The sequence below is a fragment of the Lacerta agilis genome, chromosome 12 (assembly GCF_009819535.1).
Source record: "Lacerta agilis isolate rLacAgi1 chromosome 12, rLacAgi1.pri, whole genome shotgun sequence".
Taxonomy (NCBI): domain Eukaryota; kingdom Metazoa; phylum Chordata; class Lepidosauria; order Squamata; family Lacertidae; genus Lacerta; species Lacerta agilis.
The window spans coordinates 32,817,317-32,841,828 of NC_046323.1; the positions used below are offsets into that span (position 1 = coordinate 32,817,317).

Below are 24,512 nucleotides of genomic sequence, written 5' to 3' on the forward strand. Positions count from 1 at the left end.
AACAGAAGTGCTACCAGTATTTCCTGTAGGTAAAAGTAACCAGATGTATTATACAGTGGTACCTCGGGTTACAGATGCTTCAAGTTACAGACTCTGCTAACCCAGAAATAGTACCTTGGGTTAAGAACTGTGCTTCAGGATGAGAACAGAAATTGTGTGGTGGTGGCGCGGCGGCAGTGGGAGGCCCCATTAGCTAAAGTGGTACCTCAGGTTAAGAACAGTTTCCGGTTAAGAACACACCTCCAGAATGAATTAAGTTCTTAACCTGAGGTACCACTGTAATAGCCTAACATTGTTGAATTATTGTTTTTCTACCGTGTGAGTGCAAACTTTTATATTGACATGGGCAATGAGAAGATTGATGTGAATATTTAAGTGGCCAAAACCATGAATATTACTAGTTTAAAGAGGATCCAAACAAGCCATGTCCTAAGGGGGGAAAAAAGTTTATTGCAAATAATGATGTTCACATCAATCTGAAAATGAGCAGTGCCCTTGCCTTTGAACTAATTGTTCAAAGAAAATCTACAGTCCATATTTCGCTATCAGCTCATTTGCTTTAGAAATGTAAGCCTTCATGGCATCTTCTTTTGACATACCTGTAAAGGGGAAAATCAGCCTTGTTATTTTCACATGACATTATTTTGAATCAGAATAATAAAGAGTTGCAATAAATCCATCACCTTTCTTAAGGTTCCATGCTTCCCATTTTGCTTTGCCTTTCAAATCCAGCATCCCAGGACACTCTGCCAAAAGACAACAACTAAGTATCAAAAAAAACCACGCAAAGTATCTTTGAAATGAATACATCAACATGTAGGTATGTACAAAGTTACCAATATTAATATTTCCCACGGTCGACTGCTTGTAGAGTCCATACAGTTCTCTTAGCTCATCATCAGTTGGTTTGGTCTTTAGTTTTTTTACTTTCTCTGCCACGGTGTTGAAGTCGGCCTGAAGAGAGGCAAAAAAACAAAACCACAGGAATTTCACTTAAAACAGCCATATATTGCTTCCAAGGAGTTTGATGCTTCAGGGAGGAGTCTCTTTGAGCCCCACCTGGTCATGCCAGAGATTGAACTTGGGAACTTCTGAAACACAAGACAAATGATCTACCAGAGAGTTATGGTAAAAAGCTTTCCATGCAACCAGCAGTTGCATGTAGTCAAGTTGTAGCATCGCTTGAATCTCACTCTCTTTCTCTGTGTAAGCTGCAATGCAGCTACTGAAGACACTGGGCATCTTTCCAACTCTGTTCAATATCAGCTCTGTCAGCAAATTGGGTTGTTTCTTTTTGTTTGCCTTGGTATTTTTCTATTCTTGGGTATAAGGTTTCATTTGACGTAAGCCGGTTTTATCAGTCTGACATGGCTACAAAAATGTCACATTATACTACCAGGCCAGAATATGCTCATCTGCAACAGGACCAATATTTAAGATCACTTACTTCTCCATCCTATGCACGTTGGTTCAAAAGTCCCAATGGACCTGCTCTCAGGAAAGCAGGTATAAAATGGCAGCCTTAACGCTGGTTTATTTCTCTGTAACACTTCAATGATCAGCAAGGGGCTAATTTGGCTCACTGATTTTAAAGCATGTTTATAGATTGAAATTACCTACCCAAGTTTATTTTTGAGTAAAAAGCATGAGATTTTATTGTTTCCATATCAGTATAACAGTGTTCCACCACAAAGCAGGTTTATGCTCATTGTATCCTAAGATTTCTGTCAGGTGGGCTAGGGTGAGCTAGCAGCTTGCCAAAAGGCCTCATTGTGGGCTTCATGGCTGCCATCCGTTCAATATTCTCTCAGCTCCACTGGTTTTCAAGTACACTGAGGTCAGAACTACATGATGTGAGAAACACAGTGACTGTTGTCAAGGATTCAAGTTCTGCTCCTGTTTCTCCATAAGGGCCATGCTCAGTTAGCCTGCATTGTCATATAACCACACTAGTGATGGAACCACATATTACGCACAATCAGCTATCAAAGTTCTTCTGTCTTTGAGCTGAAAAAAGACAGTTATCCCAAGTTCAAGATTTTTTTAAAAAAGGTTTCCTTCCCGGGTGGGGGGGGGAATGGTTTTTGGCTGGAAACAGCTTCTTCCACCCTAATCCTCTCAAGTCCAAGTGTGTGGCTTTGATATTTGCATTAATGACAGCTCCCAAGAGCAGGAACCTTTTTAATAAGTGAATCCAGTAAATCAAGGATAGAGGGAGTGTAAATCTTTGTGAATTAGCTCCAAGAACAGACAACGGTGTTTTTAAAAAGAGAAATGTGTGGGAGTGGAAAGCCTATTTTTTCAGTTCTCTTTGTCAGTCTCCAATATTCACATATCATGTTTCAAGAATTCTAAATGAAGAACTTGACTAGTTTTAAATATTCATTTATATAGCACATTGGCCACTTTTTCCACACAAAACCCCTTAAAAATAAAGATGCTAGTCTAGCGCCCACATGGTTTAGCAATCTCCTTTCCCCTTTAGAGCAGAGCTAATCTTACAAAAAGCAAGACATGCCCAGCATCTTTTTATTCTGCTACTTCAGGGTAACCTTGAGTCAGTGTCAATAATTCTCTCATCTGCCCTTGCTATGATTTTAAGTCACAAGAGATGCCTTACAGTGATGCAGGAAAGGAGCTACTGCTCCATACATAGTACAGTTCTTGTATTGACGCTTTTCGTCTTTGCCAACAACTGGCATGCATTACCTATGCCCTGATGGTTATATTGCTAAGTTATTTGGTTAGCACTGTGAAATCTCCAGGCAGACCTGCAGTTATATGAATGAGCAGTAGGATGCATATTTTGTGCAAAGCTCATGACACAATGATCCTGCCAGAACTGCATGCCAGCCTGTGGCAAATCAACCGGGCCCTTTCCTCGCAAATGCTCTAATGTCTGTTCTGAGAAATAAAGGTTGGGTTAAGCATCGTGACTATTTTAACAAAGGTGTGATAAGGAACCTGTCTCTCCTATCAGAAAGTAATATACTGCAAAGAAACAAACAATTCAGTATGAAGCTTTCCAAATAGGCAGCCAGCCAGCACTAAAATCTGGACTCTTAATCAACTCATCCTTGGCTCACAAAGATGCGGTTGTCAGCTCTTAAATTCCCATAACCTCTCCCCCAACAAACATTCATTAGATGAAACAACTACAAACATCACTGAAATTAAACAATGAGCTACTGTGTTCCATTACAGAGCAGTTATAACAGGGCACCCATTCTTTACTGTTTCCACTATGTGTAACCATGGTATCCATTCATTAATTCATGCTATCCTACTTTAGACCCACTGATACCAATACCGTTACAAATTCAGAGTTGGTTTCCCACCCTTCTGTTGATTAATTCTCACTATCCACCCCCAAAAAAAGATTCTGTTCTTTCTTCCCACATGCTTCTATTAATATTAGAACAGTAGATTTAACTACACCTAGCCATAAAATGCGGGTGGCACTGTGGTGTAAACCACTGAGCCTCTTGGGCTTGCCAACTGGAAGGTCGGCAGTTCAAATCCCCACAACGGGGTGAGCTCCCATTGTTCGGTCCCAGCTCCTGCCCACCTAGCAGTTCAAAAGCATGTAAAAGTGCAAGTAGATAAATAGGTACCACTCCGGCGGGAAGGTAAATGGCATTTCCATGCGCTGCTCTGGTTTCGCCAGAAATGGCTTAGTCATGCTGGCCACATGACCCGGAAAAAATGTCAGTGGACAAACGTCGGCTCCCTCGGCCAGTAAAGCGAGATGAGCGCTGCAACCCCAGAGTCATTCTCAACTGGACTTAACTGCCAGGGGTCCTTTACCTTTTAGTCATAAAAAGCTTGCCATAAAATTATGGTGAACTATTCAGTTCCAGAGAATATGAATAGTCAATAGGATTATTACAAACTTGATCACCAGGAGTTGTTTTTCAAGCAATAGCAAGGATCAAAAGAAACACACTTATATCCAAGTGCTTAAGTTGGTCCAGTAGTAGTTGTTTTTTTTTACTTTGAGCAGCAATTGCCTGCCCACCCCTAGCATGCACATCTTTGGAACTGTAGTTTTCAAAGAGTGATTTATGTTGTAGGCCTGTGAGGGGTAAATTGGTTCCAGTGATTCTTCCAGGGGTCAGGGAATGCACTTTAAACACAGTGATTTATACACAGCCTAAATCAGTGGCCTTAACAGGGCATGGGGTGTCACACTGGTGTTACAGGTGGAGATGGCAAGTGTGGTGGGAAGATTAAAGGACAATCAAAGAAACATTTTAAAATTTCAGTGTAGTATAGTATAAGATGATATAGTATCAGTTTGTTTTCTTATTTGCAGAATATGGGTATATTTTCAAAATCAAGCACTGCTAGGAGTTGTTCCTTTTTGTTTTCCAATGTATTTCTTTTCCAGTTTCTTTTCTTATCATTTTATTATTATTCTGAAAGTGTGGCCTAGAGGAAAAAAGTTTTAGAACCACTGGCCTAAATCATTGCTTTTAAAAGTACCCTTTGGCTGCAATGCTATGTACTTAGGAGGAAGCCCCATTGATTACTGGGACTGCACTATTCATAGGACTGCACTGCCAACTCAAGAGTGGCCTGCCAGGGGCATAGCATGGGGGGAGGGGTGCTATTGTGCGATGTAACCCTGACGTCCTTTTCAGCATGCAGACCTACCTGTGCTTTTTTAAAGGATACCAACCTGGGTGGCAATGGCTTTGTAGAAAGAACGAATCCCAGTAAATGCCCCTCTGGTTAAGAACATAAAATCTCATACTTCTTAGTGGAGGTGCTTTTAAATTATCTGGTAAATTATAACTATATTCAGGGTTGTTTGTGTAAAGTCACTTATGCACTTGCTCTGATTACAGGTAGGTAGCCGTGTTGGTCTGCCGTAATCAAAACAAAATAACACGAAAGCTCATACCAAGAACAAACTTAGTTAGTCTCTAAGGTGCTACTAGAAGGATTTATTTTTAATTTTTAATTTTGTTTTGGCACTTGCTCTGAATAGGAGAAGGAAGATCTGTATTGTTACAGGGGCACTGAAACATTAAAAAAAAAACTTCATGAATATGTAATCTCATTAGTTATCCCTAAATATTCTGTAATCACCTTGTGAGCTCTTTTGCAAATAGCATATTACAGCTAACCCAGAAGGCATAGCTTGATTGCACAATATAGAATTGCCTACATAAATGTATAAAATAGATCGCAACCGACTGTCTCCATGCTGCAGCATCCTTTCTGGAATGCCAAAACCGAGAAGAAAGCCCCTACATGGCCATGCACTTTGGGGGAAAGACATTTATGGGGGGGGGAGGGAGAACCCCACTAACCACAAAGGTGGCATACAAATATTATTAAAGAAACAACAAAATCTTGAAATCTATTTACTGTTGCAATTGATGTGGAAAAACAGTTGTGTTTTTAATTCTAAATTGCTCCTGTTGCTTTATTACATTTCTACATCTAGATGGCATTATAAGAAACAAGCTACCAGCCATTCATTTAAATTGGAGCGGGTGGCTGTGTGGCTTGCATATGTGCAGAGAGTCACAAAGACTGCATGTTACACAACAATCATCTGTAGTCCTCAAATCCCCCTTGCGAAAGATTCGGCCAAAATCCAGGCAGTTAAGCAGAGCTGCTGAGTGCAGAGTTAGTAGCGGCATTTTGAGTACTTCTGGGTGAGGGATTATGATGCTGCTGTGCTGTCTCTGCCTTCACCAGCTGCATCAACTCTCGCTTTTCCTAGCCCTTCTCTGCATGATGCTAATGCTGGCCCAGCAGAATAAGTAGGAAAGAGCTGAGGTCTGCACATCAGAAAAAGAGAAGAGACTGCGGCTTCCGATCCTAGCATGCAAGTGGAGTGTGTTGCAGTCCTCAAACTTTGCTGGTCCCCCAGCCATAAATGCTCCGATGGAGGAAGCCCCGTAAGTGTTTGCGCAGTCACACTTAACTCGCAGTGGAGACTAGCTAGCACATGGACAAAAAATGAACATGCAGCACCTAAAGGCAAGCAGTCTTTCAAAGTGTCCCAATTCCTGAAAGACAAGACTCTCCACCTCTCCCCTATAATTCTCTAAAGCTGAAACCCCAAACCAGTCCATCAGGCAGGTAGGTCCCTGCCCCGCCCCCAAGCAATTCCACAGATCTTCTGCAACTGTGCACGCAAACTTGCCCAAGTTTATGGTTTCAACGCTAAATGGATTGCAACTCACATTTGTGTGGGCGGGTGGAACCGTGGAGGAACTGTTTAATCACATTATGCTTCATCGATCAGTACTAGCTGGAGGAGCTGCAAATGCACGGCTATAACTCTCCAGGTTTTAAAGTTCTAAGTCCTCACACCTACATACTTCGACATGAGGTGCAATGTTATGGTGACTTATTTGGGGGGGGGGTTCCAGTTGATCTCCGCAGGGCTGACCCCTGAGCCAAACAGCTGGGGGGGATTCCCTTCCAACCAAAAGGTGTAGGAAATAATCAAATAGGGAAACCCAAGTCACACACTCCTCTGTACTTTATTTTTTTTAAGAGTGTATTACACAGCAATTCTATACATGTCTGTTCAAAAATAAGTTATATTGAGTTCAATGAGGCTTAATCCTTCCAGGTATAGGATTGCACGGTGCAGGCATAGGATTTGCCTAAAAATAGCTTAAGGAAACCTATCCATTCTGAAGGAAATCAGCCCTGAGTGCTCACTGAAGGACAGATCCTGAAACTGAGGCTCCAATACTTTGGCCACCTCATGAGAAGAGAAGACTCCCTGGAAAAGACCCTGGTGATGGGAAAGATTGAGGGCACAAGGAGAAGGGGACGACAGAGGACGAGATGGTCGGACAGTGTTCTCGAAGCTACCAACATGAGTCTGACCAAACCGCGGGAGGCAGTGGAAGACAGGAGTGCCTGGCGTGCTCTGGTCCATGGGGTCACGAAGAGTCGGGCACGACTAAACAACAAAAATAGCTTCGCTGGATTGGATCGAACCCAACCCAACCCAGCAGCCTATCTTGCACAGCACATGAGGCAACTCACCGGATACTACTGCAAAACCTGAGGACAAGCAGCCCTCCCCCGCTATTCCGATTCCTCCCCAAGTACCACTCTCGGCGCCAGGCGATCCCACCTTCTCCAGAAGCTGCGTTAACGTCGCTGCTTCAGGCGCCGCCCGGCTTCCCCCCGCCCCGCTCCTTCCCCCGAGGTTCCCTTACCTCCAGAGTCATGGTGCACAACCTGCGACGGCAGCCGCTCTCAGCAAAGCTCCGCCCCCGTCCGGAACGAAGCCGCAGCTCCCTCTCGCAGCCCTTATTTATAATGCCATCGGCCCAAGCGTCCCCATTGGACAAGGCGGCACTATGACGTCGCACCAGAGGCGCGAGCTCCCGAAAAGTAAGCCAAGTAGGTGATGCTACTGCTGCTGCGCTGCTGCTGCTGCTGCTGCTGCCGCCTTGGAAACCAGACCAGCTGCGGCGAGGCAGCGCGCTTTGGTGATTGGCGGCTGGGCTTTGCGGCAGCAGCCCGTCGAGTCGCTAGGGGGCAGTGGTGAGCAGCGCCGAATGCTGTTAGCTGCAGAGGACCCGCTCGAAAAGGACTGATCTTCAAGTCCGACCTGCAACAAAATGTTGCAGTGTACCATCGCTTCTGACGATGGGGAGATTGGGGAATTGGTCGCCCTCCGGATGTTGTTGGACTGCAGCTCTCCTCAGTAGCACGCCTGCGGAATACTCTCCCTGCAAAAAGCCACTGGGTCCCCTTTTTTATAGCCTCAAGGTGGTTGCTTAAGAATTTTTTTACTTCCCCATGTTATTTATAGCCTCAAGGTGGTTGCTTAAGAATTTTTTTACTTCCCCATGTTATTATTGTTATTGTCTTCCAATTAGGATGACTTATTTTTCAGCTGCCTTTTGTTTATTGCTGATTTATTGTTCTGCCATCTGTCATATTGTATGTTTCGGTCTATCGTTCGTTTTATTGCATACCTGTATGTTTATAAGCCTTGTAAGCTGTGTTGCATATCTGTTGGTTTAAAAACCAGGATATAAATAAAAATACTATTACGGCTGCTGAGAGTTGTTAGGAGTTCTCTATTTCCCTCACAGAGCTGCAATTCCCAGAGTTCCCTGGTAAGAAAAAGGATTGATTGTTAAACAGCTCTGTGTATTCTAGCACTGCGGGGGGGGGGGGGATAAAGGTCTCCTAACAACTTTCAGCACCCTTTACAAACTTTCAGATCCCAGTTACAGGTGGGTAGCCATGTTGGTCTGCCATAGTCAAAACAAAATAAAATAAAAAATTACTTCCAGTAGCACCTTAGAGACCAACTAAGTTTGTTCTTGGTGTGAGCTTTCGTGTACATGCACACTTCTTCAGATACACTGAAATGGAAGTCACCAGGATACTTTAGGGAAACTGTCCTGAGCTCTACAGATGAAGGGCAGTATACAGATTTACTGAATAGTAATAACAACAAGCCATGACTTTTAAAAGTGGTTGATAGTGCTTTTCAGATAAATGAAACATTTCAAAAGGATAAACAGAAAGGATTCTCCACGAAACCTTCAAAATTAGAAAAAGACTTCATAAACACAAATAAGAAAACGCTCTCTAATATGTATAAGCTCCTTCTTGACTGGGAGGAGGAAGTGAAATGTGTTATGGTGCAGTGGGCTGGAAACTTTGGCTACAACATCCAGATGGAATCATGGGAGAGGCTGTGGAGGGAGGACCTCAAGTTCACAGCAAACTATGACTAGAAGGAGAACTGCATGAAGATTCTCTACAGATGGTATTTAACACCTGTAAACTTCGCCAAAATGTATAAAACCAGATCAAACATCTGTTGGAGATGCAGGGAGGCGGAAGGCACCACGATCCACATGTGGTGGAACTATAAGAAAATCAAAGATTTTTGGGAAACAATTTGCAATGATTTTTTTAAAAAATGTTTAAATGCACCTTCCCAAAGAAGCCTGAAGCCTTCCTACGAGGCATAATGAATAATGAAATCCCAAAAAGATTAAGGAAAATATTTATATATGCGGTAGTAGCAGCTAGGATCATTATTGCTAAAATATGGAAAGGGGACTCTGTGCCCACAAAGTTAGATTGGCAAAGTAAAATGTTAGAAATGCTGAACTAGCAAGATTAACAGCAAGATTCCGAGACCATACATATCAAATATTCAACAGAGAGTGGAATATTTATAAAAGGTAAAGGGACCCCTGACCGTTAGATCCAGTTGCGGACGGCTCTGGGGTTGCGGCGTTCATCTCGATTTACTGGCTGAGGGAGCTAGCGTACAGCTTCCAGGTCAAATGGCCAGGATGACTAAGCCACTTCAGGCGAACCAGAGCAGCGCACAGAAATGCCATTTACCTTCCCGCCGGAGCGGTACCTATTTATCTACTTGCACTTTGATGTGCTTTCAAACTGCTAGGTTGGCAGGAGCAGGGACCGAGCAACGGGAGCTCACCCCATCGCGGGTGCCACCCACGTCCCGGAATATTTATAGAGATTACTTAAAAGAACATTGTAATATTACCAATTCATTGGCAGGCTTGGATTGAGTTTCTGCTTGAAAACAGGAGACTGTTACAGAACAAAAATGATAGAGAATCTAGGAGAGATAAAATTAAGTGTGCAGTGAAAGGGAACTTAGGAACCACAGTGGCGGGGGGGGGGGGACCGGGACCGGGAGTCACATTAGAATTAGTAAAGGATGAAATTAATTCTGTGTCTTTCTTTTGGGTACTTAAGGAGTGTTAATTTTGGATGGTTTTTTTTATTTTTGTTAATTGCTATATATTGTTTGATTTGGTTTTCTGTTTTGTTAAACCAATAAAACAACAACAACAACAACAACAACAACAACAACAACAACAACAGTGCTTTATATGTATGGTGTTGATGTGGGCAAAATCTAACAGCAAGGAAAGGCGATAAAATAAAATGGAATTGTTAATCAGCGACTCATTGGCTGCCAAGGAAACTTGTCAGTATTTTGAGGGAGGGGTTCAAATGCTTATTGGAAATAGGCCATATGCATATTGGCAGTTTAAAACGCAGCAGGGTTGCTCCCCCCTGCTGCATTTCAAGCTGCAATTTAACTATGATCAGTACACCAGAGATGAGAGAGTCATGTCATCGTCACCTGATGCAAATTACCTCATTTGTTTCCCAGCGCCCTGTGACCTCCCAGCTCCAAGGAAGCACATTGGCGGGATGTCTCCGGTTAATGTCTCAAACTTCAGCTTACGCCAAAACTTTTTAAAAATAAGCAAACTTGTTGCAGCAGTCCAACACTAATCCTTGCCTTTCTCTGTGTCAAACCTCCCCCCTCCCCACCCAAATGTAATTTAAACCAGTCCTCCTCCATTTGCAGTTTAAAATGGGAACAAAGTAAACTGAAAGAAAAGACTTGGGTCACTGGAATGTATGTATTGCTTCCTTCTGAATATTATGTTACAGTTTATTTCTATGCTGTCTGTCAGCCAACAAAGATTTTGCACCGGAATACATTGAATTTCCGCCGTGCCCTTGGAATGCACTGAAGCCAGAATGGTTGCAATGTGCATCCCATTACACGCATCGCTCATTTAGCGCCACCTAGTGTTTATTTCATGCAGTGCTAGTTTGTTCCTGCCCATTAGGGCTGATGCGTCATGCACACTTGCATTACATCATTGATCCTAAATGGGCAGGCATAGGCAAACTTGGCCTGAGGGCGGACTACAACTCCCATCATCCCTAGCTAACAGGAGCAGTGGTCAGGGATAATGGGAGTTGTAGTACCAAAACATCTGGAGTTTGCCATTGTACTAAAAGATTGTACAGGTTTAAAGAGGAGCTCCCCCTCCACTTGATCTTGCTACACCTTAGATCGTTAAGTTAGCAATGTTTAATGTATTTTAAAGTTTATTGTAGGGGGGTAATATGTGGTTTTGGGGGGCGTGGGTGGCGCTGTGGTGTATACCACTGAACCTTGGGCTTGCCGATTGGAAGGTTGGCGGTTCGAATCCCTGCAACGGGGTGAGCTCCCGTTGCTCTGTCCCAGCTCCTGCCAACCTAGCAGTTCGAAATGTAATAAGAATTTTAAGGTCATATGTAAAAAAATTAAATGTTCATAACTGTATATATAAACCACATGTCTGCAACCCTACAGATTAGGTCCTGAACAAATTGACCTCAAATATTTCTCTGAAAGGTCAAAGTGGGAAACCTCCCCATTGTCTCTTTCCTCACAAATCCTGTCTTAAGGGCACATTCAAGATATGAACAGGGTGTGAGCCTGTGACCTGTGACCTAGATTCAGGAATTAAGTAGTTATAATAACAAAAGAGTAGTCAAAACCCAGATAATGCAGGACAGGAAATAAACAATGCACTCAGATTTCTGTTGTAGACCGCGTTTTCTGTGATGTAGGAATGGTGTTTCTGGGGGTGGTCTTGGACTCCAGGGCGGGCAATTTAAAATATATATATCTAAGGGCGGGCACACCTTTGTTCTGGGTCCCTCCTCCTCCCTCCTGTGTGTGTGTGTGTGTGTGTGTGTGTGTGTGTGTGGAGCACCCTGTTGCAACAGCTTTTAATAAAGATCAGGCTTAACTAGCCGCCTTGCTTTTCACTAGAATTCTGGTCTGGTCTCTGTCATTTTACTATCCGGTAAGGGCTTCCAATTGTGCTCTGCCGGAGGTCTGAGCTCCCTCCCGGAGAAGGACCCCTTTTAACTCTTATTACAGAAAGCATGTCAAAAGTGCAAGCAGATAAATAGGTACTGCTCTGGCAGGAAGGTAAACAGCGTTTCCGTGCACTGCTCTGGCTCACCAGTAGCAGCTTTGTCATGCTGGCTACATGACCCGGAAAAACTGTCTTCGGACAAACGTTGGCTCCCTTGCCAGTAAAGTGAGATGAGCACCGCAACCCTAGATTCGTTTGCGACTGGACTTAACTGTCAGGGGTCCTTTACCTTTACCTTTTTAGTATGTGGTTTACGTGGGGGAGCAGCAGGGTTTTTGTGTGTGTGTGTGTGTGTGTGTGTGTGTGCACCTGTCCAGACTATCTCAAAGTGACTTTTTGGTGTATTTATAATGATACTGACTTTAAACAATAAAGTTCATTCAACTTTATTCATTCAGTCATTTGGCAGATGAAATATATACTACCATAAAGCTGCCAGCCTTTAAAGCATGGGTGTAGCCAGGATTTTTTTTGGGGGGGCAGGACTTTTGTTAGAGGGGGCAGAACCAATGTGAATGGTCAGTTAGTTAAGAGTATTTCTATTGTTTTACTTGATGGGGGGCAGCTGTCCATGCTGTAAAGTGTTATGTTATGGAAATTACTGGGGGGGGGACATCTTTAAAGTTGTTAAATGTTACAAATATTGTGCTTAAATGTATCCTTTCAACTTGACAGCTCAGGGAAGTTACCTAGCTTTAAAAATCATATAAAATCAACTCCTTTGCCAGTTTCCTCCATTCCAATGATATTTTGCCTTGAAAAAGGGACTCCAGGAAGTGCCCAGAGGTGACAATTGCTGAGCTGATTGTTGGCCAAGGAAAGCCTAATCCCATCACCAGCCTTGCCAGGGGGTCCAGACATGCAAAGGAAGTTCTACTGTACTTTGGGTGGTGGGACTTCAGAGGTGTTTGCCTATGCTAATCTTATACCTGGGTCTTGACCTGACATGTCTGCTTATGCTAATCTTGAACCAAGGACTTATCTGGACATGTTTGCCAAGGTTAAACTAGTGTAACCTCTGTTTGGCCACCTCATAAGAGAAGACTCCCTAGAAAAGACCCTGATGTTGGGAAAGATGGAGGGCACAAGGAGAAGGGGACGACAGAGGATGAGATGGTTGGACAGTGTTCTCACAGCTACCAACATGAGTCTGAGCAAACTGCAGGAGGCAGTGAAAGATAGGCATGCCTGGCGTGCTCTGGTCCATGGGGTCACGAAGAGTCGGACACGACTGAATGACTGAACAACAACAACAACCCCGGTCTACCCCTCCCCTTTTGTGACATGTCAGTGATGTAAAGATGATGTATCAATGATGCTGTGCGAACTGTATCCCTGGATGTGGTGGGTAGTTTTAAAAGTCAATGTTGCCCCATACTCAGGGTTCAAAATTCCTATTTGAACCTGTTGCGCAATAAACTTTGGTCTACAGCTATTTGCTCCGGTTGGTGGCTGGACTCATTCCTTTATTCTGCAGGGACCTGCGGGCTCTGCCTGACAAGCAAGGACTTGGTGGCCCCGCTTAGATCGTTTGCTGCTGGGTTTTATTTAATACTGTTTATTTATTTATTTAAAACTGTTACTTCTCTCCTTTAGTAGGACTCCTGTACTTTGTCTCTAACAGCAGAATAGCAAGCAGATATTCCACTACAGCAGGTACGTCCAACAGGTAGATCGTGATCTACCGGTAGATCATGGAACGTCTGTGGTAGATCACCGGCTCCCCCAAAGAAATTCAACAACTTTGGCTCCCCTAAAAAAAGCTATTTTTTTGCCCTGCACCTCAAAAAACCAGGGATTTCCTTCTCCCTAAAAAAAAGCTCAACAACAAATTTGACCTGAATGCCTAAAAAACAGGGATTTCCTCCTCCCCCAAAAAGCTCAACAACTTTGACCCGAACCCTCCAAAAGGGGGTAGATCACTGCCAGTTTTTAACTCTGTAAGTAGATCACTGTCTCTTGGGAGTTGGCCACCCCTGCACTACAGTATTGTCAATTTGCTTACCGAAGGAGAAAGCTGTACCTGTTGAACTACCCAGATCTGCACATATACCGGTATATGTATGTATGTATGTATGTATGTATGTATGTATGTATGTGTATACTCTCTCTCTCTCTCTCTCTGTAGCACAGGAACTTCTGCCAGCTGGAGGGAAACGGTGGGAAGGTCTAATGGTTGATATCGTGCACTGATGGGCATTCCATGCCTGGCCAGATGTCACTGGACTTGTTGAGAGCTGATAACGCCAAGGTTGCAAGCTCAATCCCTGTATGGGACAGCTGCATATTCTTGCACTGCAGGGGGGTGTTGGATGTCTTCCCCGATGTCTTGGGTTGTGGGGAGTCCGAGGGAACGCTCAGCCAGGAACTAGTACGGCATAAAGGCTTGGGCTGTAGCCCCCCTCGTGACCTTATCCTCGGAGTAAAGCCCCGTCGAACACAGCGGGGCTCCCGTCGGGCGTCAGCTCGCACGAAACCTACACCAAGGCTGCGCTCGCAGCGCCCTCTGGCGGCCGCGGTCTTGCGCGCCTGCCTTGCGCCTCGCTTTCCGGGCGCAAGCTCCGCCTGGAAAGAGGGCGGTCCTGGGCCAGGCGAGCCGGGCTCTTCCGCTTCCCTCCGCGCGTTCAGGAAGGTTTTGAAGGCCGCGGGAAGGAAGTCGGGGCCGCAGCGCTCTCGGCTGCCGGAGAGGAGACTGAGGGAGGACGCACACGAGGGTCGGAAGGAGTCCTGCCGCCTGCTATAGTGGTTGGTTGTTGCCACGTGGGGATGGAGATGGGGGCGGGTTATGGCCAAGTCTACACGTGCAGCGGCCAGAGGTTGTAGCAACGTTTCCGAATGTTTCCTGCTGCCGGAGCAGAGAGAGAGCAGGCCGGTAATGAGCACGCGTCTTTAACAGGAAAGGTCGGGCTTCGTTTTTGTTTAACTTGCAAAGAGGAGCTTTTTTTCCTTTTACGCTTAAGGAAGCTTTCAAAGACGCTCATCTCAGCTGCAATCCGAAGTAGTCCTTGAATTTTAGATTCTCGGAAGTGATTTAGTGCAGGGATGCTCAAGATTTCAGTGCCTGTAGATCTACCTATCAGGGCCAGGAATAAAAACATTTAAGATTTAAAGAGCAGGGTGCGCGGCACCGTATTCTGAGTCTAGACTTCTGTTTTCCGTTCCAAATCCGAACTAAGAAATTTTTGCATAAAAAAGTCCACTCCTGGTTAGCTTTCTGCAGTTCAGCAACATATTTTCTGTGGGGAAGGCCATTATGTTTCTGCTGCTGAAAAATTGGGAGCCATAAATTCTTGATAAGCTATTGCAAATTACCCAGCGATGTCCCAGTAGATACTAATCGATCTTCTGCCCACTCCTTGAACTAGTGCAGTCCCCTATTTAGGAGTCGTGCAACCACAGTTTGCCCCAGAGCCTCTATCTCAAGTGCAGCGACAGAGGTTGAGCAAACAAGCAGCCTTCCTAAATCTACTCCTTAGGTATTCTCATTACTTTTTATCTATTATCCTTTATATATACTTTAGCTTCCTATGTTTTACCTATGTTTGTTTTAATTTTCGTCAGCTGCTGTAAGTCCTGCTTCGGGGTGGGGGAGAGAGAGAGCAGGGTTTAAATAAGTAAAGTTACAGGTGGGTAGCCGTGTTGGTCTGCCATAGTCAAAACAAAATCGAAAATTCTTTCTAGTAGCACCTTAGAGACCAACTGAGATTGTTCCTGGTATACCAGGAACAAACTCAGTTGGTCTCTAAGGTGCTACTAGAAAGAATTTTCGATTTTGTTTTAAATAAGTAAAGTTGATGATAGAACAGACATGGTTTAACATAGAGACGTTGCACTGATGCATTGAGACATGAGTCAGATACACAGATACGTTGTGACATGTCTTCTTGAGAGAGACAAGGGAAGCTTAAATATTGAATTTGACTAGATAATGCACATTGTTGGCAGAGTCCAGGGTAGTGCTTTGTTGTTTTCTTTTTTATATAATATTTTTTTATTAAATTTTGCATACATTCTTTTAAACATCCATTGATATTCATCACTTGTACATATTTTTGACTTCCATCAACCACTTCTCAAGATTTTCAAATTTCCTACAATTCTTCTTGTATTTCCAACTTCACAATTACTTTTTATCACAATAATTATTACCTTCCAAAATTATCTCCGTAATATTTCCTAAAATTAACCTTACAAAACTTCTTGCAAACCTACTAGCGTGATTTGTTGTTTACAATTGTCTTTCAAATATTTCTCAAATTTAGTCCAATCCTTCAGGAATTGCTGGTCCCGCCGGTTTTGAATTCTTCCTTGAATGGGGCTTGTACAGAGCAATTGTAGCCTATACTGTATGCAAAAATCTCATGAAATGCAGAAATCGAACTGAATTCACAGATCAGAGAGCCCAGTGGAAATTCACATTTCTGAGGTTTCTCTTGGAACACTCTTTTCAAAATTTAGGATTTAAATATCCTTCTGAAGGATACAAGCTTTTCCTCCTAGACTTTTCATTGTTCTAGTATATCATGTACTATTTTCAAAATATAATTCCAGAATATTTCAGCATCAAATGGAAACACATTTGTGGCTTACAACTTTTAGATCCTTGTTGGAGATTTTTGCAGGCTCCCCTTTTTGTACAGCTAAGCATGTATCACTGGATACAAGCAACCATGCTTTGTGCAAATGAACCGTTTAATTTGCAGTTTCAAGGCTAGGTAGAAGAACTCAGCAATGCCGAGTATGTTAGAAAAAAAAATTAAAGCAAGAATGTGTTGGAATGGGTGTGTGTGCATGCCTATAGATGTTGTGTATCTTTGGTTTAGTTCGCAGAATTTATTGTTGCTTTTTCATTCGCAGCTCAGCCTGGCAAACCATACCAAGAGCATCAAGATGTCCCTTCAGACAGCAAAGGGATCGTCAGCCCGTAAATCGAAGCACATGACTGTAAAGACATCTTTGAGCAACCCGTATACTCTGCAGTGGAGCCCTGTGGATGGAGCAGACATGCACTACATATTGGAGGCCTTAGGAGATGTTATGAAACAGATTGGGTTAGAAAAGGTAGAGACTCGGAGAAGGAAGAAACCCTCTTCTGGAAAGAAGCAGGAGAAAGAACAATGCCATGGCCAGACCAGCAGACTTCAAGACGAGAATTGCCCCGGAGATGGTAAAGCACATGGGTGGACAAACTTGCAAATCAGGAACCAACTCGCTATTGGGATCAATGAAGTAACCAGAGCGCTAGAAAAAAACGAGCTGCTTCTGGTGCTTGTGTGCAAGTCTGCCAAGCCTGCTATGCTAACTTCCCACCTTATTCTGCTCTGCGCAAGCCGGGCCACTCCAGCCGGCCAGGTTCCACGTCTCAGCGAAAGCCTTGCACCGGTCCTCGGGTTAACGTCTGTCCTAGCCCTGGGATTTAAAAAGGACACCGACGCTTTCGCAGAGGTAGCCAAGACGATTATCCCGCGAATACCACATTTGGACGTGCCGTGGATTCAGCACGGAACGGAACGTTTGCCGGCCACTGAAGATGCTCACCTGGCGAACTTGCAGGCGGGTGAGTGCGCAGAGTCAGACCCGGAAGAGCACTCTCCCAACCACAAGCGGAAAAGAGCAGATTGCAGCAGCCTTGCCTCTCCTGGTACAGCCCTGCAAGCACTCAAGGTTAAAAAAATAGTGCCCAACCCAAACAAGCGAAGGAAGCTTCCCAAAACTAAAAAGCGCATTTCAAAGTAATCAATTATATTGGCTTGTTCCCACATTTCTTATTTGCCTGTGTGTGTGTGTGTGTGTGTTTTTAAGAAGTCAGTAAAAGCTATGTGCAGTGGTACCTCGGGTTAAGAACTTAATTCGTTCCGGAGGTCCGTTCTTAACCTGAAACTGTTCTTAACCTGAGGTACCACTTTAGCTAATGGGGCCTCCCACTGCCGCCGCACGATTTCTGTTCTCATCCTGAAGCAAAGTTCTTAAACCGAGGTACTATTTCTGGGTTAGCGGAGTCTGTAACCTGAAGTGTCTGTAACCAGAAGCGTCTGTAACCCGAGGTATCACTATAATATTAACTAGGCTTGTAGTTAAGAATATATACCCACATCACAAAATTCATATTTCTGGCAAGATATTCAAGCCAATAGCTTGGTACTGGACACATGTCATTTCAGAAAATCTAAAAGTGCTTGGAACATAGCCTTCTTCTGGATTAAATGTAATTCGAAACAAAATAGTAAGAAAGTGATAACTTTTATTCAAACATCCATCTGTGCTGATAGATTCAATAGCTAGTAATCTATTAAGATGCCGGAATCACAAAACATCTGCAAATTTGATAGCACAATGTTATCCTTTGGACACTTGCATTTGGTCAAATAATGCATGCAGAACTGACCCCAGGTGCATTTGGCTTTTAATAGAGGAGTATTTTCTTTAGCGTGTCAATCAGCAAATATCTGCAAGAAGAAAAGCATTTCAGATTCGGATTTTGGGATGCAGGTCACAACTGTTCTTGCAGATCCCACAATGCAGATTTCCTAAACAACAGGTTACAGCCGTACCATGTTCAGTTTAACAGCATGCTATTGAATCTAAAAAAAACTAAAATTGCCCCTAAACAGCTAAAACTGTGGTGCAACTTAAAATGGCTGCTCAGAGGAATCATGTTTCAATCAGCTGCTATTAATATTAATACTGAAAACAGGCAAGTTGTAGGGACAGTAAGGAAGCAGCAGCAGCAGCAGCATCAAGAACTGGATATAGGATGTGTAGTTAAATTATTACCTATTTAGTCAGGTGCAAAACTTTGTGCTTGCAGTAGTTTGTGCTTAAAGGGTTATGGAAAGGCGAAATCACCACACGTCTACACCAACTGTACTTTGCTTTCTTACCTTTCCGGCTCAAATATTTTATTTGTTGTCATTTTATTACATTTCTATTCTACCTTTACTCTGCCGTTGAAACCTAGGTGGTTCCCTAGTGGTCACCCATCCAAGCACTGACCAGACCTACTTGGCTCCAGCAATTTATTGGATAATAATTGGGAAGATTGTCCTCAGTTGTGTAGCGAAGGAGAAAAACGAAGGGTTGTAATTAATCTTATGAAGTCTTGCGCAGTTCTGAGCATAGTTGTCAATTTTTGCAGTGGGAAATGGCGCTGGAATAAGGGAATTTCCCGCAAAAAAAGGGGAAAGTTGACAGCTATGGTTCTGAGGCTTTCCTCACTCCGACTTCCACACTAATTTCAGATATTCAGTGTTATTTTAATTCTCTCTCTCTCTCTCTCTCTCTCTCTCTCACACACACACACACACACTTGTTTAACCAGTCATGTAAACTTATCCAGATCACTGTTGAACACCTTCACCTTTGAACGAATCATGGTGCATTAAATTGAAAGCTTAGAGAAGCGTGGATTCATTTACAAGAGCTGTTCAACCTATACCAACTCACTGAGAAATCAATCTGGGGTGAGTCTAGCTTGGGAAATACCTTAGTTTCAAGCAAGCTATGCCTATGCATGGCCTTTGCTTTTTTAAGGCTGGTTGCCATTATTAGAATTAAAGAACAAGGGTGGGTGGGAGGGAGAAAGAGACACATTATGGCATATTAGTTAAGGCTGTTAGCAAACAAAAAAAGGTACTCGCAGGGTTGTGAACATTTGCTTATAATAAGCACAAGGGACAGCGAAATCATTTGCTCCAAAATCCAGGATATACTACTACTACTATAAGCAAATTTTACTTATTTACACAAACATACTTTTTGTTTAAAATGGACACCCCCCCCCCTTTTAAAAAAACAAGTAGACAAAAGGAATATGTGCAATTTTGCAAAAGCCTTGAACACATTCAGTTGTAACATCTTGATAACAGTACTAAAATTCTCAAGTTTTTTTTTTTTAATGTACAGGCTGCTCGTAACTCTTGTCACTGAAAGAAACCCCGAAAGGTTTTCCTTCTTCATAGCTGCAAGATTAATAGAGTAATATATAATTCAGGCAACATATAAACACTCGCACTAAACAGTGCCATACTCTTGAAGTCAAGTCAGTGATCTACTGAAGATCGAAGTACAAATCTGTAATTTTTATTTTTATTTTTATTGATTTGGCAGCATTGCTTATGGAGAAACAAATGCACTAGGTCAAGACCAGTGCATTTCCCGTACCACTCCACAGTTACAAAATACATCCAAGGTTCTCCATGTTTCCTAACAGACAGTCATAATACTCCCCAAGAATTTCCTCCTTCCGACGATGACATCCACGTGATGGAAAATAAGCAGAAACACTCAAAATCGGCTCCTTCATTTTGTTACATTGATAAATGTACACTACCACTTAATAAATAGAAATGCAGCAGTTCAGTCACATTAACAGTAAAGAATTTGTACTCTATTCCACCACTGCAATCGAGTTGGTTGTACAAAAAACAGTCTTTCACGCAGGGGAGGGGAAGGGGGGGGGGAAAGAACCCTTTTCCATCAAGATGCGAGCTAAGCGTTGGAAATTAAAAAGAAATGTGCTTTTATTTCGTTTCATCGACAAAACAGTAAAAGGTTCATGACTCTTTTTTTCTCTCTCTGGTCCGAGCTGAGCTGAAGGTGTGAAGGATTGGTCAGGCATGGGTCTCCTCACTTCCCCTCCACATGGCCCCAAGGTTCAAAGGATTATTTTAAAGTTCACCAGCCTTTGTGCTTCTCTCCTCTTGGAACGGTACCGACCCAAGAGCTCCCATCAGCCCAGATGATTACTTCAAAGAACTATAAATACAAGTGTCCTTCCTCATTATTGTAATACAAGACCGACCTAGAAAGACAACAGCGGGTTTGTTAGTGCAGGTAAGGGTAACAAATAAAAACATTGGTAAGGAAATCTCCAGCCCATTGGCTTCATTAGGCCCAGCACAGGTGCAGAGTTGGCCCAGGAGACAGTTCTTCAGAAACCATCATTGCCTGCCCCCCCACCTGTTGGGCAGGTATAGATGTGGCTAGAAAGAAACCAATGGGAGCTCCTATTGGTTCCTTTGCAAGTGAAAGTCCCTGTCAGCAGCAATCAGCTGATTGGCACTGACAGGGAGACCCCTGGGGATTGGCTGCACTAGGGAGTTCTCCCTTGGCTTTCAATACAAACTGATTTGTACTGATGGAGTATGCCCATTTAAAGGTATCAGATGATTGGCACTGGGAGCGGGCCCTTAAAGGAGGTAGCTGTAAATGCACTCCAGCTGATCAGTGGTGAACGCAGGTGTCAATCAGCTGACATCAGGTGAGTAACAGGGAGGCAGTCCATGGGGAGTGACCTACTGGATGGATCCAGTTCCCCACCCCTGTTTTATGACTTAGCGCTAGAAGGGGCTTTGTCAGACACTTGTTGCTAACCTCTGGCCCTCCAGATGTTGCCGGACTCTTAACTCCCATCAGCCCCAGCCCACATGGCCAATGGTTAGGGATGATTTTACATGTAGTCTAGTGACATCTGGTGAGCCGCAGGTTAGCCTCCCCTGCCATAGGGTACAAGAAAGAGCAAAGTCGCAGGGCACCTGGGTAATTCAAATCACTATAGACAACTGAGCCTCTGTGAAATGCGTTACCTTTTCAGAGTCCATGCCAGGACACCTCCAGTTATACAAGTAATACTGCAAGTTGCCGTCTCCGATACCAAACTTCAGTTTTTCCAGGAATGTTTTGTTTTCCATCAAGTCTAGTGCATTGAACACATCAAATCCTTTCTGGCAATATAAGAAAAAATGATGATTTTTTTTTTCTAGTAGCGTTTGCATCAAGGTTACCTATAAAAGCGTGCTGTGATTAGAATGTGTTCCCATCATTGGGTACGCATCCTGCACAGCAGGTACTGTCACCCCTCCATTTCTTGCAACCCCCCCTGCTGGCATGTCTGTGGGTTAGCTCCCCAATTCTGTTGCAAGTCACATGTACCTCGAAGCATGCAAAAACTTCCAAGTGGAGGACAAGTGGAATCGATACCCAAACTCAATTTGACTCAATGCACCACAGGCAACGTTCAAGGTTCTGCGCCAAAGGAGTCCAGTTTGCAGAATTTAGTCTGCTAGCTTCTGACCTATAGTTTGTGCAAGACACCAAGTTGTTCTGGACAAAAACCTAAAGCACGCTTGGCAAGCCAATCTATTGTTCATGAAAATTTTAATCAGACCAATAAGTCAAGACTTTTAATGGTAGGGGATATAAAAAACAGAACTGAGATAGACCAAGAGCTGGATTTACTTTAATCGGAACTAAAATTACATCTACTGATGGAAAGTGTTATTTTATCATTAGCTTATATTTCATTTAGAGCTCTCTCTTAAAAAAATAATAATTCTTGAGGTTTTCAATTAAGTACTGACAAAACAGATAATGTGAGAAAACAGGGATGTTCTGTTGCACACTCTCAAGTCTTTCTGCTGACGGGATCAATATGTTGAATGCCACCCCATGGGCTCATTGGAAGGTAATAGGTTATGAGCTCTTCTCTCTCCAGAGCCCTGCAATGAGCCACTGTTGCTGTGTCTTAAGTTTGGATTAAGACAATGATACGAAATGGGGACAAGGAAAGCTGCAGTTTTACATTCAGTTGTTTCTTCATCCAGAAGTAGCAGCAGCAGCAGCATGCAGGCAAAAAAAGAGGTCTCTCTCAGAAAATAATAGACTTGGACTATGTGGGTGTATTGTTAATCCCCTGTCCCTCCGAAGGTGGTGGAATCTCCTCCCTTGGAGGTCTTAAAGCAGTCTTGGGTGGCCATCTGCCATGGATGCTTTAGCTGAGATTCCACCATTGCAGGGGATTGGACTAGATGGGAGTCCCTCCCAACTCTACAATTCTATGATTCTGTCTGAGAGCTGTTCCATACAACCCAAAGGCCTCCAGGGAGCTGAAACACACAAGCAGAGGCTGCCCTGTTCTCTCCAGTGCCAAGAGGTGTGTCACACCAGGAGTTGTGTTCTCCCAGCTCTCCTGGCCACGGAAGACTTGGGAGAGGCAACCTTGTTTTCTATACAAGCAGACCAAGTGACCAACGATGCCAGGGCTACTTACCAGCTTTGCTATAATGAGTGCATCGTTCATGAGATCCAAGAGAGGGGTTTCCGTATGAACATTGTAGAAGGAGTAGGCTGCTTTGAGGCTTTTGTGAACAGGATGGTGCATGACCGTCGAAGGTAATGTGTAGAAACTCAGAAAGTCGGTTAAAACACCATTTGAACTCTAGGAAAGGAAGGGGAAGAAAAAAGATACTACTGAGAAATCAAAGCGAAAAGACTCTATAGCACACTGGAGACATAAGCAACTCAAGCTGGTTGGCAGAACTACAAGTCAAGAAAATTTACTGAGGCCAAGAGGTATTTGATGTGCTGAGAGATTACTGCCAGCCAAATAAATATGGCCAATGGTTCTGTCTTATTTTAGCCCTGTTAGACTTGTTTCAAAACAATCCCGCGCTGATCATGATCTATAATACCATTAGTTTAGGCCAGTGTTTCCCAAACTTGAGCCTCCAGCTGGTTTTTTTTTACTACAATTCCCATCATCCCTGACCACTGGTCCTGCTAGCTAGGGATGATGGGAGTTGTAGTCCAGAAACAGCTGGAGGGCCAAGTTTGGGAAACACTGCTTTAGGCCAAGGGGTGGCTAACCTGTGGCTTTCCAGGTGTTGTTGGACTACAACTCCCATCATACCTGAACACTGGCTATGCTGGCTGGGAACTATGGGATTTGGAGGGCCTTTTAATACATTTATGTCTCATCGTTTTCCAAGGAGCTTAAGGTAGCATACGCGGTGTGCCACCCCATTTTAAACCTCATGACCACCCAGTGAGCTTCATGACTGAGTGGGGATTTGAATCGGGGTCTCCCCAGTCCTAATCACATTGGCTCTCACTTCCTTCTCTAGTGTCAAAGTGCACAGCCTGCCATTTAGAAAGGCAGAGCAGCAGCCTGCATAGCATAGCCATCTGTATTAACAGCAAGGCTCAAGCCCAGCAGCGTCAATCCATGCTGAATTGTATCGTATACTGCAAGAGTGATCTCAATTATATGAGTGTTGGTTAAAATGGCACCCCAACACACAATAAGGAGGTATCTGCATGCTTGGGGATACCTCCTTCCAAAACCCCCAAATTTTGCGTAAGTATGAAAAACCCAAGCAGGCACCCCTGCAAACAGTCCAACGAGAAGTAAATATGCTTAGTGGACATGTAACACTGGAGAATGAAATACCTGGAATCCTCAACATGACCATTCTACACTGCAACATTTTGTTGCAGATCCCAGATACACTGTGCATATTTATCCCTATTTAAACAAAAGAAGAAGAGCTTCAAATTCCAAGTGGTAGAAGTAATCGTGGTTATTATCAGGCCAACGGAGGCCAATCTGAAACCACCCAAGTTTTAGTATAGACATATCCAGTTTTTACTTCAAAGGAGAGAAGTTACTATTGCCCAGCTAGGTAAAGGTAACGGTACCCCTGACCATTAGGTCCAGTCACGTACGACTCTGGGGTTGCGGCACTCATCTCGCTTTACTGGCCGAGGGAGCTGGCGTCTGTCTGCAGACAGTTTCTGGGTCATGTGGCTAGCATGACAAAGCCGCTTCTGGCGAACCAGAGCAGCACATGGAAACGCCATTTACCTTCCCGCCAGAACAGTACCTATTTATCTACTTGCACTGCATGCTTTCGAACTGCTAGGTTGGCAGGAGCAGGGACCGAGCAACGGGAGCTCACCCCGTCACGGGGATTCGAACCGCCGACCTTCTTATCGGCAAGCCCTAGGCTCAGT

General features: G+C 43.7%; 3 protein-coding genes across 3 annotated transcripts in view; 1 reads left to right on the plus strand and 2 right to left on the minus strand.

Annotated features, from left to right (window-relative positions):
* Window positions 1-434: 434 nt before the first annotated feature.
* Window positions 435-7,439, minus strand: ACBD7 (acyl-CoA binding domain containing 7). The gene is made up of 4 exons (XM_033166058.1): window positions 7,200-7,439; window positions 837-954; window positions 684-746; window positions 435-599 (listed from the first exon to the last, which is right to left on the minus strand). The coding sequence occupies exons 1-4, from the start codon at window positions 7,209-7,211 to the stop codon at window positions 526-528; spliced, it is 267 nt and encodes an 88-aa protein (XP_033021949.1). The 5' UTR covers window positions 7,212-7,439; the 3' UTR covers window positions 435-525.
* A 9,126-nt stretch (window positions 7,440-16,565) lies between these two features.
* On the plus strand, window positions 16,566-17,487 carry RPP38 (ribonuclease P/MRP subunit p38). The gene has a single exon (XM_033165059.1). The coding sequence runs from the start codon at window positions 16,614-16,616 to the stop codon at window positions 17,457-17,459; it is 846 nt and encodes a 281-aa protein (XP_033020950.1). The 5' UTR covers window positions 16,566-16,613; the 3' UTR covers window positions 17,460-17,487.
* A 2,299-nt stretch (window positions 17,488-19,786) lies between these two features.
* Window positions 19,787-24,512, minus strand: part of NMT2 (N-myristoyltransferase 2) — a 32,151-nt gene continuing 27,425 nt past the window's right edge. Inside the window, 3 exon segments of the mRNA XM_033165058.1 lie at window positions 19,787-20,523; window positions 21,308-21,445; window positions 22,771-22,938. Coding sequence (XP_033020949.1) covers window positions 20,503-20,523; window positions 21,308-21,445; window positions 22,771-22,938 — 327 coding nt within the window. The 3' untranslated portion in view covers window positions 19,787-20,502.

Coding starts and splice junctions, on each gene's coding strand:
- ACBD7 (XM_033166058.1), bottom strand. Junction 747..836: donor CGTGGGAAATATTAATATTG/GTAACTTTGTAC, acceptor GTCTTTTGGCAG/AGTGTCCTGGGATGCTGGAT. Junction 600..683: donor AGCATGGAACCTTAAGAAAG/GTGATGGATTTA, acceptor TCCCCTTTACAG/GTATGTCAAAAGAAGATGCC.
- RPP38 (XM_033165059.1), top strand. CDS start 16,614: ATGTCCCTTCAGACAGCAAAGGGATCGTCAGCCCGTAAATCGAAGCAC.